This window comes from Falco cherrug, chromosome 12 (assembly GCF_023634085.1).
Source record: "Falco cherrug isolate bFalChe1 chromosome 12, bFalChe1.pri, whole genome shotgun sequence".
NCBI classification, from domain to species: domain Eukaryota; kingdom Metazoa; phylum Chordata; class Aves; order Falconiformes; family Falconidae; genus Falco; species Falco cherrug.
In genome coordinates, this window is record NC_073708.1 from 256038 (window position 1) to 269777 (window position 13740).

Genomic DNA, 13740 nt, shown 5'->3' on the forward strand with positions numbered 1-13740 from the left:
AGGGTTAGGCTATGTGAGGTGGACAGTAGTGCTGAGTTCCTGCAGGTGATGAACTGGGTCAAAGGTAGGAGGTGCAGTTTCTGCTCAGTTTCATAAATGTTTCCTTGCTTCAGGATGCCTCTCTCACCCGTGTGAGATAGAGGATATAGGGACTACAACTCCTCATCTGATTTACAGATGTGTAGCAGACAAAACCTAACTTAACGAGATGAGCCTGAAAACAGAAGTGAAATAAGTAGACCTCCTCAGAAGTCTACAGACCGTCAGTTTTCTTCATTCTCAAAGAACTTTGGTTGTTTAATTTTTCTGCCCAATTTCCTAATCTTCTTCCTTCTTCCCCTCACCATTCTCACAACTAGATAATTTCTTTTCTGTATCAAGGACTAGTCTTGAGACTTTTCGACTGACTGCTTAACTGATTTCCATTGGTCTGAGTCAGTAACAGCTTACTGATTTCCATGGTTATTGAATAGCTGCAACAGTCAAACTTCAGACCCAAACCCATAGTTTGCTAATCTGTTGTGTTTGTAGTTTATGCTTACACAGTTATTCAGACCTTTAACCATAGTATCAATTGTTTGTGGTTGTCTCCTTCAAGGGATGTACATGAAGGTATCCTGTCAAAAAGTAAATGGAAATGTCAATTTTCTATGTATTTAAAGTGAACATCTTGTTAGATTTCTGCTTGTCTTCAGTTTTTTTGTTTTGGTTCAAATGCAAACTTCCCCCTTTTTTCCAGGTAGAAGTTCTGGGTGAAGAACAATGTGATCGTAGGCTTACCAGTCACATAAACTTAATTGATCTAGCTGGCAGTGAATGCTGCTCAACAGCTCAAACGACTGGAGAAAGGTTGAAGGTAAACCAAGATTGGAAATCTGTGGGAAAGGGTTGACCCCAAAGCATCCTCATCTACCAGGATTCTTGGGCAGGAACTGTAGTTGTAAAAGGATATGTGGCCCTTATGCTTGTGTAGCATTTTGCAAGTGAGAGTGGATGGCCCTAAGAAGCTGTTTTGACTGTGCAGTATGGCAGGCCAGATCTTGTTTAGGACAGCACTCCCCATGCCATGCAGGCCCCACAATCCTTTAGAAGGAATGAGGAAAAACTGTCTATGTGACTTCCCAAATCATGAATACGATTTTGTATGGAGTTGGGGCTTGCCCCTTTTTGGGGGGATTTAAGTAAAATGTTTCTAATAAAAGACTTTCAAGCTGCCTTCATAAGTTTGATGGTTCTTAACACTGCTTATTTTAAAGGCAGGGTCTCTGTTCTTTCCAAATGAAGATCTTCTAGGCTGCTTTTGCATTTGATTATAATCAATGACATTTAATATGGTACAGCTGTACCATATATTGAATAAACACAACTAAGTCAACAGTACAGTCAATAACATCACACAAGAAAATGCAACTGTATTGTAATTATTTTTATTTTTGCTTTGTGTAGGAGGGTGTGAGTATCAATAAATCACTGTTAACCCTTGGAAAGGTTATTTCTGCACTGTCTAAACAATCTCGAAATGGACAGAAAACTTTCATTCCTTACCGGGAATCTATCCTTACTTGGTATGTACACTTCAGAATTTTTCTATATACAAGTAAAGGCTTTCTCAGAGTGTGGATTCCTCTTTTATTCCCCTCCTTCCCTCAGTGTCTCAGATGACTGATCGAGGGAAGAAATTAGTCTCTGGCATCAGGTAAAGAACAAACAGAACCTTGGCTTGTATTTTAAGTAGCTAACAATCACTCTTGAATAAGTAGCAAGACCCTAGGTGTTCTGTATTTAGTCTGTTCAGACTGAGAAAAGGGATTTTTCCTTCAATGTGGAGGCTGTGGATTGACTTCTACTATCCTATCAAATGAAGGTTGTTAAAGGAAAGTCTTGGTGGAAATTCACAAACTGCTATGATTGCCACAGTAAGTCCAGCTGCCAGCAGTACAGAAGAAACACTCAGCACTCTTCGCTATGCAAAACAAGCCTGTTCAATTATCAACATTGCTAAAGTAAATGAAGATGTGAATGCCAAGCTAATCAGAGGTGAGGCTGACATCTGCAGTCTGAGGGTTTTTCATTTGCATGTTTGTATTTAACTTACAGCTTCATAAAAGTCATTAGTACTAATAATCTATTGTGTTGACTGACCGCTTGTCAGCTAGGCTAATACAACCTAGGATATCTTCCTTTTTAATATTATTATTCTTTGTGAGCTTTTTTTTTGTGCCAAAGTTCGTATGATATCTTGGGCTACACTTGAGAACCTGGAATGGGGAAAAATGTTAAATTTTTAATTAACGGGATGAATTTTCTGGTATTGTACTTAAATGTCTAAACCTGTTTTGTCTTCACTTTTTATGTGTACTGCGTGTCTTGTTTGTCTAATGTAGAATTGAAAGCTGAAATTGAAAAACTGAAGGCAGCTCAGAAAAGTGCTCTGAACACTGATCCTGAAAAATACAGACATTATTTGCAGGAAATAACATCCTTGAGGGTAAAATTACACCAGCAGGAGAGGGACGTGGCAGAAATGCAAAGGTCAGGCAGTTGTTAATATCTCACTTAGAAATACAAATGTTAAAATTTATATGTTGTAATTTTTCTCCTAATATGTTATTTTCCCCTTAATGTATTAAGGACCTGGAAAGAAAAACTTGAACAAGCAGAGAAAAGGAAATTAGAAGATATAAAAGAATTGCAGGTACGTTTTCTTTCTTCACTTTCTAGAGGAGGTAGCACAGAAAACATGACGTCAGCAGATGCAGAAAAAGTAGAGTGTAAGATATGGTTTCCTTCATGCTATTCTTTTAACAGGCTACTGTGACTTCTTAGAAAAATTCAATATAGATATTTAAATGCACAAAGTGATTTGTTTTTTTATGCAGAGCTCTCTTTTATCTAGAAAGCAGGAATTGCAATCAAAATGGACAATCATTTACCAAACCTTGTCAATCTCAATGAAGATCCTCAGCTTTCTGAGGTGCTGTTGTATATGATCAAAGAAGGAGAAACTACAGTTGGAAGATATACGCCAAATTCAAAACATGATATCCAGCTTTCCGGAGTGCTAATTGCTGATGACCATTGGTATGTAGTGTTCTTTTCATACTTGAATTGAAAGCAGGAACCATTTCTTCTCACCCTTCCCTTTCTTTTGGAGTCATTCTTCCTTCTGGCAGTAACAAGATAAGATTTTCTAACCAGGAAAATACTATTTAGGGATAACTTATATATTGGTCAGCGATTAAGATAACTTCCTTCTGTTCCCCATAGAAATCTTATAACCAAGATAGCTTAATTTCTTTGTTCGTGTCATTTGTGCAGCAAAATCTTCTATTCGTGCAGAAATGCTGGAGAGGGATCTGATCAAATGGTACTGTGTGATAACTCTAGTACATTAAGTTCAATGGAAAAGTGAAATGCCTTGACAGCTCTTAATTAAAATTAAAAATAGAGAGCAACTTGGCCATATTGTTTAAAGTGCATTCCATCCAATTGATCCTAGATGAGATACTCATAAGAAATTTAACTAATCAATTATTAAAAACATGAAAGATGTGACTATGTTGGGAAATAAAGCATTAGCAAAGAAATGCTTGGATGACAGGGTATTGTAATTTTTTAGCAGTGGATTCTTCTTGGATTTAAATATCAATTCTCTTCCAAAATACAGGTTGTCACTCATTAATTATGTATATTGTAACTAAATAGTATGAAGTCTGACCACATCTGGAAAAGCAATAACAGGACCTCATCTAAAGCATTAATTTTTGTCAATTAAGAAAATCATTTGCAATTAACATGAGCTACTGATACTGTAAATGTTTCTTGTTTTCAGTGTTATAAAAAACACTGTTGGCAAAGTGAGTATTATTCCACTGAGAGAAGCCAAGACATACGTAAATGGGAAATGCATTTTAGACCCAACAGTTCTACATCATGTAAGTAATTGATTTGGTAATAGTACTATGTGCATGTGTGGATTTCTTTTGTTTTGTCAACGTTACAACTTCAGGCTGCAGATTTTCTTTGAAGGTTCTGAGACAATACATATTTGTCTCTTCCTCTTTGCTTTCTAGCCTCACCTATTATGTTTTAAGTACTGTAAATTTGCTTATAAATGTAAAAGTTATAGAACAAACTTTTTCCCCCCCCTTCTTTCCCAACAGGGTGATCGAGTGATCCTTGGGGGAGACCATTATTTCAGGTTTAATCATCCAGTAGAAGTTCAGAAAGTTAAAAGGGCATCCTGTGGGACTACATTTTTGCATGATGGTCCAAAAGATTTTGAATTTGCAAAAAATGAACTGCTTATTGCACAAAGAACACAGTAAGTATTGTATCTTCTTGTTCTAAAAAGAAATTCAGCTATTAATGCAACTGTGCAATAAGCTCAAGAAATAAGGAACTTAAGATTATTAGTCATTTAACAATAAGGGAAAGCTGGAATATAGTGAGGATTATTGTTAACTCCATTTCTAATGGCAATGGAAGTCCCAGACTTAGCTGAAATGAATGTATACCTTTAAGATGTGATCACCGTAATCTAGTCCAGTTGGCAAGAATGTAGACAGTTATTGAAGAAACACTGAGCTCCAGGGGTCCTCAAAGTAGTGTATCTTTTCAGTTACATTTCTCTCCAAGCACATAATGAATCTGAAATTGATTTGTAATGTTTTAGAGAAATTTAAAACCTGAAAAGCAAATGCTTTAGGAAAATGACAAGAACCCAAAGTTACACCCTTGGTCTTCTGTGATGGTGGAAAATTTGAGAATACAGCAAAGTGTTATTTGTACTTGCTTCATTCCTGGGAGTTATTAAACCACGAGACTCATTGACTTAAAATTTACTTTTCTGTATCTTAATGTGATTTAGTGAGTTTCTATTACAGTTCTTAATTTTGTGAAAGGTGCATAGTAAAACAAATAAGGAATTTGAGTGGACTTTAAAATTCTGGAATGTCTCGCTTCTTTACCAGTGTCTACATTTTCCCTATGAAATAAAAAATATCTAGGTTAAGTATAAGAGTTGTTTTCAAAAAACGAAACCAAACGCTTGTATTTTTATTGTTAATTAGAGGTTCTTGTCATGATAGAAGAAAATATTACAATGTACGTAGCCTGTAAGACATTAAAGCTAGTATTCTAAATGTATGATACTTCCACCTGTAGGCTTGAATCGGAAATTGAAGAGGCACGACTCAAAGCCAAGGAAGAAATGATGCAAAGCATCCAAATTGCAAAGGAGATGGTTCAGCAAGAACTGATGTCACAAAAAGAAGCTTATGAAAACAAAATAAAATCACTGGAAGCAGAGGTGGTAAGTTGCCATTGCATCATTACATATAAAACTTAGCAATAAAATAGAAGTTGTAGTATGGCATTTCTGGGGGGTTTTGGGGGGTTTTTTGGGGGTGTGTATGGGCTTTTTATGTTGGTTGTTTGGGTTTGTGGTTGTCGTCTTTGGTTTTGTTTTTTTTTTGTCTTGCATATTGTAACAGTGTCTTAAGGAATGCTAAGCCTTATTCTTTTTTTAAAAAAAATCGACCTTCTAACAAGAAGTTGTAAAGTAGGTTTTCCATTCAGAATGGTTCTAGGCGTTTTGCTTTATAGAGTTAGTCAGGAACTAAAATGTTAATCCACTGTGAATTTGAGGGTGTGACTTGTATGTGAAGAGAAATCCCTGCAAAATCTAACTTTTCTATGAGACTTTCAAATTACTAAGGTATTTTAGTTAGTATGACTTTTTTTTTTTTTCTTTCAAGTTTGCATGCTACTTTGTTGTTAGTCTTTTTGATACTTTGACTTATGCATATTGTAAGAGTTGTACATCGTGGTAAAAACAGTAATAATGATGGAGTATCTTATTTCTTAAATGTGCTATAGGAGACATAATGTGATGCTTTGGAACTGGGAACCTTTCATTGCTGATGCTGGGCAGAGTAGTCCACAGGGGCTGCATGTTTTAAATGTGTTGAAGTGAAGATAAACCTTTGTATTTGCTGGAGGAATGGGTCAGAAATGCTATAGAGTTGGTATACCTCCTCCTGTTTGTCCTTTTTCACATTAGAGAGAAGAATCTCATAAGAAGCAAATCCAAGAACTGAATAACCAAAAAGCTGCAACTAAAATACAGGAGCTAGAGAAGGCAAAACAAAATCTTGAGCTAGAACTACACTTCAGTAAGAAGCGTTTAGAAATGGAGACTTTAGCTACCAAGCAGGTAACTTAAAAAAAAGGCAGCTTTTTAGGCAATAAGCTGTGGTTGGTTTGTGGGGTTTTTTTGTTGTTTTGTGTTTTTCAAATAAATAATTGTAAAAGAAATGTTTCTGAAGTTTCTTCTATGTGATTTTATGCACAAGAACAGAGGTTATATTTATACTTAGAGTATGATATTGTATTAAATTTGGTGATAAACTAATGCTGACGTTATTTCTTACATAACATGGATGGTTTTTTGGTGTACCACACTAGTGATCATTGCCTATGCTAAAATTTATGGCTCCAGGAATTAGTGTAAATAATGACTATCTCTTGGCTGGTGTTCATGTATATTTGACTGCTACAACAAATACGACTTTAAAAAAAGTGATTTCTATTTAATTCCAGTGGTTTTTTTTAAGCATAACATTTTCTTAAGCAAAGCTAGAACACTGTCAGGGTTTGAAGGTGGTTCCATATCGATATAGCAGATGTCCAACAAATTGCATTCTGTTCTGAGTCTTTAAAATGACAGTAACAACAAAATCTTGCTTCAATATACAGCAGTAAGAGTTATAGATAGTTATTTACTTTTTTAATTCCCTCCCACTCCCCCAGGCCCTAAAAGATCATACTATTCATCATGCAAAGATACTTGAAGCTCTGGAAGTGGAGAAGCAGAAAATTGCTGAAGAAATACATACCCTTCAGAAGAATCGTGGAAGTGGGAATAAGGCTGTGACTAGTATGTGTATACATAATGTTACAAAGGCAATGCTGAGTTCTCTTTTGTTTGGTGGGTTTGGATTTAGTGGATGTGGATCCAGGAGCTTTTTCTCTTCCTCTAACACATCTCTAATGATCCTGAACAAGAAGAGCCTTTTGGCTGCTATGATCCTTTCTATTCATAAGCTGTATATATAAAACTTCTGTTTTAGTCACCTTCAAGGTTTTTAGGTGGATATACATGCAGTCTGTATTAACCTGATTACTTAAAAGTCCTTCCCCTGTCTGGGGGTGTTATAGGAGAAACTGGAGTAACAGAATTGATTCAGTTCAGTTTCCTGTCTCAGATTAATCTGGTGTTATGCTTCTATTTCCGAAATACCCTTTACCTGACCTTTTATAAAGGGTTGTCTTGGCTGGGAGGGTCATTTTTTAGTTAGTGTGTTGGGAATTCACAGAACTATTGTTGGCTAAATTCCATTCAAGTTTTTCTGGTTGTGGTACCTTTTTTTTTTTTTTTTTTTTTTTTAAAAAAAAAAAAAAACACCTAAAGTTATTGCATCACATTGTTTGATCCACTTAGTCATTATGTGCCATATTTTTTATTAGTTCCACTTAACTGGAATTCTCTGAAGCTCTCTGTGATGATCAAAGAGGCCAACACTATTAGCAATGAATTAGGGAAAAACACTGTTTTCTGCAGGTGAGTATCTGAGTTAGTTAATAAGGGGGTGTATATATAATATACGTTTTTATATAGATATAAAAAAATCTGGGGGCTGGATTGTGGATGTGCAGTGCGCTGTTTGGTTTTCTTTTAACAGTTTTGTTAAATTGAACATGTTAAATCACTTTTCCAAACTAGCTTCAGTTAAGTGTGTAGTTTAGCCTTGTTTGTTTGAAATGTGAAATTCAAACTTGAATTTTAGATGAAGTCTTTAATTGTCTGTAGACATACCTTTAATTTTGGGTTGAGTGTGCTTTGGGTGTCCATGTCCATCGTGCTTTGGTTCACATGTTAAAGTAGTCCTAAAGCACATTAACTACATTCCTTTTGGACAAAACTAAACCAGGGAATATGTGCCAGCCACTAAGAGATGGTCAGTTCACAGGACCACAACAGAGGGAGGCAGAAGTAAAAAAACCTCAGAACATGGTTATAGTGGATATCAAGTGTTGGGACCAGTTACTTCGCTCCACAGATTTCTCACCGTGCCACAATACTTGCTAGTCACACCTGAACTGTTCTAGAAGCGGACCTGTATGTTGGCCAGGTGTTCTTAGTGGGAGCAGAGACATATTAGTGCAGAGGAAACTGTCATTAAAAAAACCCCAAAGCTTCAGTAAGTTCAGGTAAGCTAGGACTTCCTAGTATGTGTATATATCACTATGTTTCTCAGGTGTTTTCTTCTCACATCTTTCAGCAAGAAGTCTGTCAGTCAAATTCTGTAGTGTATATTTGGTTCTGAGTTTCAAGAGAGCCAGGAATTTATATGCTAGTATCTATTTCTATCTCTGAATGCAAGGATTCCTTTTTTCCTTACATAAAAATAGTTTTAATAGCTACACTAATGTTTGCTTGTGAGATATGTCTCAAGCAATTTCTGTGTGTGTAATTACTTTTATTCTCTGTATAATCCTACCTACAAGTACCTTGTTTATTTTTGAAATATGAATAATGTTTTTGTCTTTATTTTTCACTATTTTCTTTTAAACTTTCTCAAATTCTTAGGCACGACAAAATTGATAAAACGGGAACAGTGTCTTCTGTTCAGGTGCAAGTTCGTAACATCAAACTGGGAATAGCAACTTTCTGGAGCCTAGAGAAATTTGAGTGCAAACTAGCAGTGATGAAAGAACTCTATGAGGTCAGTAACAACTGAAGAAAACCCACTAGTAATCAGTAATATTTTTGTCAAAGATAGATTTTGATAATTCATACAGGAGGAAAGTCTCGGTGTTTTTTTTAATGTGATTTTAAACACCAAGACACATGATTATTTTATATTAAGCATGGGTAGCACATTTGTCTGTCATGCAGAAAGAGGACAGTAGAAATCAATGACTTTATTCAGGTAATTTTGTGTACAGAATGGGAAGCAGTAAAACGAGGAATACTTTGTGGTTCTTTTGGTTGTTAAATTGTTTATCTGTTCTGGAGGAAAACTTGACTTTTTAAAGGTATCGCTTGAATTTCCATTGCTATATTCAATTTTTCTTCTGTTCTGGTAAGTTAATTTGCTACTGGTTGCTTTTGTGTGTGCTTTAGGTTCTTCAATGGGAGTTTTTAAAGGCATTTTTCATAATTTTTTGTTTAATAAACTGACAGTTAAGGTGCACGTTAATCCTTTTTTCTGATTCCATTGCTTTTAATCAGATAAACTGGGGATTTTTGTACTGTATTTCTCTAAATATGCAGTATTTTGTTGTGTATCACACTATCTTTTGTATTGAAGAGGAGGATGTAAAATAGAAGAAAGGGACAAGTGGAAACGGAACCTATGTTTTATTCTGTATCCACAAAAAATAAAAGTAGACAATGGTTTCAAATTATTGAACACAGATAAAATTAGAGTATCAGCTCTTATTTGCCAGGTGACTGGTATTTTTTTTATCTCTTAAGGAGAGAAATGTCACAAGAAATAAGTTTATTGACTCAACATGAAGAGACAGTGTTTTCATTGCATGCCAGCGCATTTTTTTTTGTGTCTGTTTTGGAGCTGAATTCTCAAGAGACCTAAGAACTACTTGTGGGGGGAAAAAAACCAACTCAGACCTCGTGGTCCTTAAAAGTACCTTTTTTTTTTTTTTTTTTTTTTTTGGTGATGATAGAGTATTCTGGGATCTTCCAATCTCCAGGGCTGATCATTGCATTTTATTTGTGTTTTGGTTTCTGCCATATTAATTGAAAGTTGGTTTAGACTTCAGTGAAATAATGAAGGATAAAAAAAGGGGAAGTCTTGAAGGTGAAAGAGTTGGTTAACTTGAAGGAGAGATCCAAAGCAATGCAGCAGAACCGTAGTGATCTTGTATTTTATGCTAGATGAGTTTGGAGTGTTTTGAATAATATACAAAAGAAAAATATATATTTAAGATCAGGTTTTAGATTACGGTAACAGCTTGTCTAAATTTGTTCTGTGTTTGAATTTGTGATTCTCCTGATCATATACATCCTTGTCATTCCAATATCTGTATTATGTTTAGTCTGGAGCATATTGAAAAATGAATAGAAATTGCTTCAAATAATGTATAAATAAATATTTGGATGCTTGGTACTTCCAAATGAAATTGCATTCTGGCATAAATAGTATACTTGAAATTTGCAGAGGAAGAAATGTCAGTTGTTGGAGTCTTGAAGGTGCTGGTAGGGGAAAATATGAAGGCTTTTTACACCTCAAAGCTCTCTTTTTTTTCTCTTTTTTTTTTTTTATTAATTTTTCTTTTTTTTTCAAACCTTAGAAAATAATTGCATGCCATTAAATAATTGTTTTATTTGAAAGAGTAACTTCTTCATATGTGAGTATCTATCTGAAATAAAAACCTTTCAATATTATGTCCAAAAAGGAAAAAAAGCCATTAAAAAAAAGCCAGAAAAAAGTATGAGAAAACATTCTGTTATGATACAACTCTGTAATATGCAAGTATGTCCAGTGACAGAAGAATATTGCCATATTTATTGCTAAAAGCTGTTTGGATCTTAATAACATCAGAGACTGGATTCTATTTCCTGCAGAAAACTATTGCTAAAACTGTTACACAAATCCAGATATAAAAATAAATAAAACCAGTAAATTATATGCCCAGAATTTTAATAGATCTGGCACGAGGAGAGAGCTGTGAAAAAGTTTTGTACTTAGCGTTCCTGTGTCTCAGATGCTGGGTAGCTAGATGTCTTCACTAAATATTTATCTTGTTTTACTTTGTTTTTAAATAACTCAAGTTGGCTGGCAGTCAGCCAACAAAAGAAAAAACATTAAATCCACTGTTCTGCTGTTAGTAGAACATGTTGTCTTCATCCATACATTGAATGCTTTATCACTCTAATTCTGTTTAACCCTCTTCCTCCCCTGTTTTCTTCATTTTTTCAGAGTAATGATAGCAATAAAACTGTTGATGTATTTTACGACCCTGCTGATGAGTGGGAACCTGACCTTTCAGAAGCCTCAGTTTCCTCTCTTTCCAGAAGAAGGTGATACTAATTCATAATTCCTTAATCTATGCTTAAAACAAAGCAAAAAATAATTGGTGCTTGTGTACCAATAACAGTCTTTTATTTATTAATTCTTCTTTTACTTTGTTTAATATTAAACTTACAAATTCAATTTATGTATATATTTGTGAGAAGGGAGGAAAGTTTAAACTAAATATGTTACCTTACTGTGCTTTACTGGCCTCACTTATGAAATGTGTGTTAGTAAGCAATGTGCTGCTAATAAAAATTACAAGCCCACTAAAGCAGTTCAGCAGATTAAACAGCAATGTTTCTGAGGTCAGGCATAGCATATATGCAATGTACGTCTGGTCGGTGTTAGATGGTTTTATGTATGATGATTGACAGCTAGCTGGAGGTAATTAATTAAAGGCTGATCCTAATTATTTCAGAAAGCTGTCTCAGAAATTGGTACATTTGTGTGTAGCACAAGACCTCTAATTAATCTGCAGAGGACCCACAGGTTAAGGTTATAGATACCCATGTTTCATCTAAGTAGTAATAGAAGCAATTTTAAATAGGCACTTGGACATCTGTTCCTATCCTTACTTACCCCGTACACTGTGCCAATTTACATTCTTCTGTTCATTCATTCTCATCTTTCCTCGTGGACAAGATACAGGAACAAAATTTCCTCCAAATCCAGAAGTTTATTTTGTCAAAACATACGTAAAGTTTTCTAATCCGTGTGTCTAGACATCATTGGTGCAGAGTGAAATGCGTTTTAAATGCTTTCTTCACACTACTGTAATATGCAAGCACTGTTTTTAAGGAGTAAATTGCAGCTGGTCTGGGACCTTGTATTTGAAGTTTTAGCCTTGTAACAATTGTTAAAACTGACTTGCAAACTTCTGCAAGTTGTAGCTTGTAATGGAAACGCTAACAGATTCTTGATTGTAGCTTTGCTAGTGGGTAGCAACCCATATGATTGTTGTTACTCTGCTGTGAAGCAGGTTGGCTTATCTGACTGTAAATTTTGGAAAGAATTTCTGACCATTCTAACAAAAGTTATCTGCGAAGAATGCAGTGGATAAACAGTTTCCTTATTTTTAGTCCAAATACTGTTAAATGATATAATGTTGCAATACTTTTCTTTGTCTGATGCTGCCTTCTGGACAGTATTGTAACATGTGTTCCTGAGTCTCAGAAGTGTATTTGGTTTTGTTCTATTTTGAAAATGCTGAACTGAACCAGAAAAGGTACTGGAGAAGGGAAATCAGCATTGTATGCTGTGTTGACAGCAGTTAACTGATGTCAGGCATACATGCCAGTGAAATAAATTACATTGCATGCGCTACTTTAAGATTGTGCTCCTGGTGTGTAGTGTCATGCAGCATAAAGAACAGGCTGTTCAAGAAGGGAAGGGCAGTTTGGGGCTGAATGTGACAAGAGGGTAGACAGGGCAGTGCCTTTGCCAAAAAGGGCCTGGCCCCACAGTATGTGAGGTGAGCGGACTAGGTCTGGCAATGGTATTCATGGTCAGCCAACAGTCCAGTTATGTGATGTAAGTATGTATTGATGAGGTAGGGCTGAGGTTAAGCTGGGAAATTGGCTTAGTGTGTCAGGATTAGGTTCAGGGACAGTTGGTAAGGTCAACTTGCAAGTCCAGTGATTGCCTGGTATGGCCATCATGACAAAGTCCCGGGTCAAACTGGGAAGTCAGGCCTGCAGATCAATGGTGTTACATGGTCAGGTGCAGGCACTGTTACAACACAACTACAGTGTAAGTCAGGCAGGACTGAGGGCAAGAGATTTATTTTAAATGCAGCTCTAAGAAAAGTTGGGCAGCCCCCACTGAGTCTCCTTCCAGCTGTTTCTTTAACAGCCTCAAGGCTAGCTGAGGATTCCCAAACAGCTCTCTCTGGCAAGAGCTGGCCTTGGGCACTGGCAGCTAAGCAAGCTGAGCCAGGCCAGAGGAGCTAAGTTAGCTTGTCTCACTGACAATGGAGAACTTTACAGAACGTCTGCCTTCTATGGAGAAAGAAAAGCCTATCTGGCCTTCCAAAAGTAATTCATTCTGTCCAGCCAACAAGATCAAAAAAAGCCAACATGTCTGCTTTCTATAGTCCACATAGGTAGGAAAGAAATGTGTTTTTTGTCTCAAGTTCTAGACAATAATAATAATCTAGTAATAAACCAGTCACTTAAAAACAGGAATGTAGAATGAAGATCCTGCTATAATAGCAAGAGCCTGATGAAAGTAAGTATGATCCATCCTATGGGCTGTATTGTCTTGCTTTTGCTGATTTACGTTCTGTGTTAACAAGTTCCATTAATTAAAAGTAGATGCTTGTTTTGTTTGTGTGACAGCTGTTCATATTAGTTAAACTTTCGGTGGGTATGGGGAGAGACATTCTTTTAAAGTTTGGGGTTTTTCCTCATTTTCACTCTATCATCCTCTCCTAGAAGTAGAAGTTTCATGAAGAACAAGAGAATTTCTGGATGTTTGTCCAAGATAAAATCACAACCAGTTTGGAATGTACATACTTCCTATTTAGCAGGTACTTACGATATGGCAGAGCACCTTTCATGTCATACTGAGAACTTGAAACTACTACATGTATAAAATATACGCACTTCTAATACTAGTTTTAAAAAAAAAGTATGGG

The 13740-nt window shown here is 35.8% G+C and overlaps 1 protein-coding gene across 2 annotated transcripts in view; it reads left to right on the plus strand.

Moving 5' to 3' along the window:
• Positions 1–13740, plus strand: part of KIF14 (kinesin family member 14) — a 32012-nt gene that overhangs the window by 10432 nt on the left and 7840 nt on the right. For both annotated transcript variants that reach the window (XM_055724889.1, XM_055724888.1), the window contains exons 9-23: positions 740–856; positions 1447–1565; positions 1865–2037; positions 2385–2532; positions 2632–2695; positions 2897–3081; positions 3833–3935; positions 4164–4324; positions 5167–5314; positions 6065–6217; positions 6814–6940; positions 7531–7624; positions 8654–8789; positions 11010–11110; positions 13538–13632. In XM_055724889.1, the coding sequence (XP_055580864.1) occupies positions 740–856; positions 1447–1565; positions 1865–2037; positions 2385–2532; positions 2632–2695; positions 2897–3081; positions 3833–3935; positions 4164–4324; positions 5167–5314; positions 6065–6217; positions 6814–6940; positions 7531–7624; positions 8654–8789; positions 11010–11110; positions 13538–13632 (1924 nt within the window). The remainder of the gene's footprint in view (positions 1–739; positions 857–1446; positions 1566–1864; positions 2038–2384; positions 2533–2631; positions 2696–2896; positions 3082–3832; positions 3936–4163; positions 4325–5166; positions 5315–6064; positions 6218–6813; positions 6941–7530; positions 7625–8653; positions 8790–11009; positions 11111–13537; positions 13633–13740) is intronic.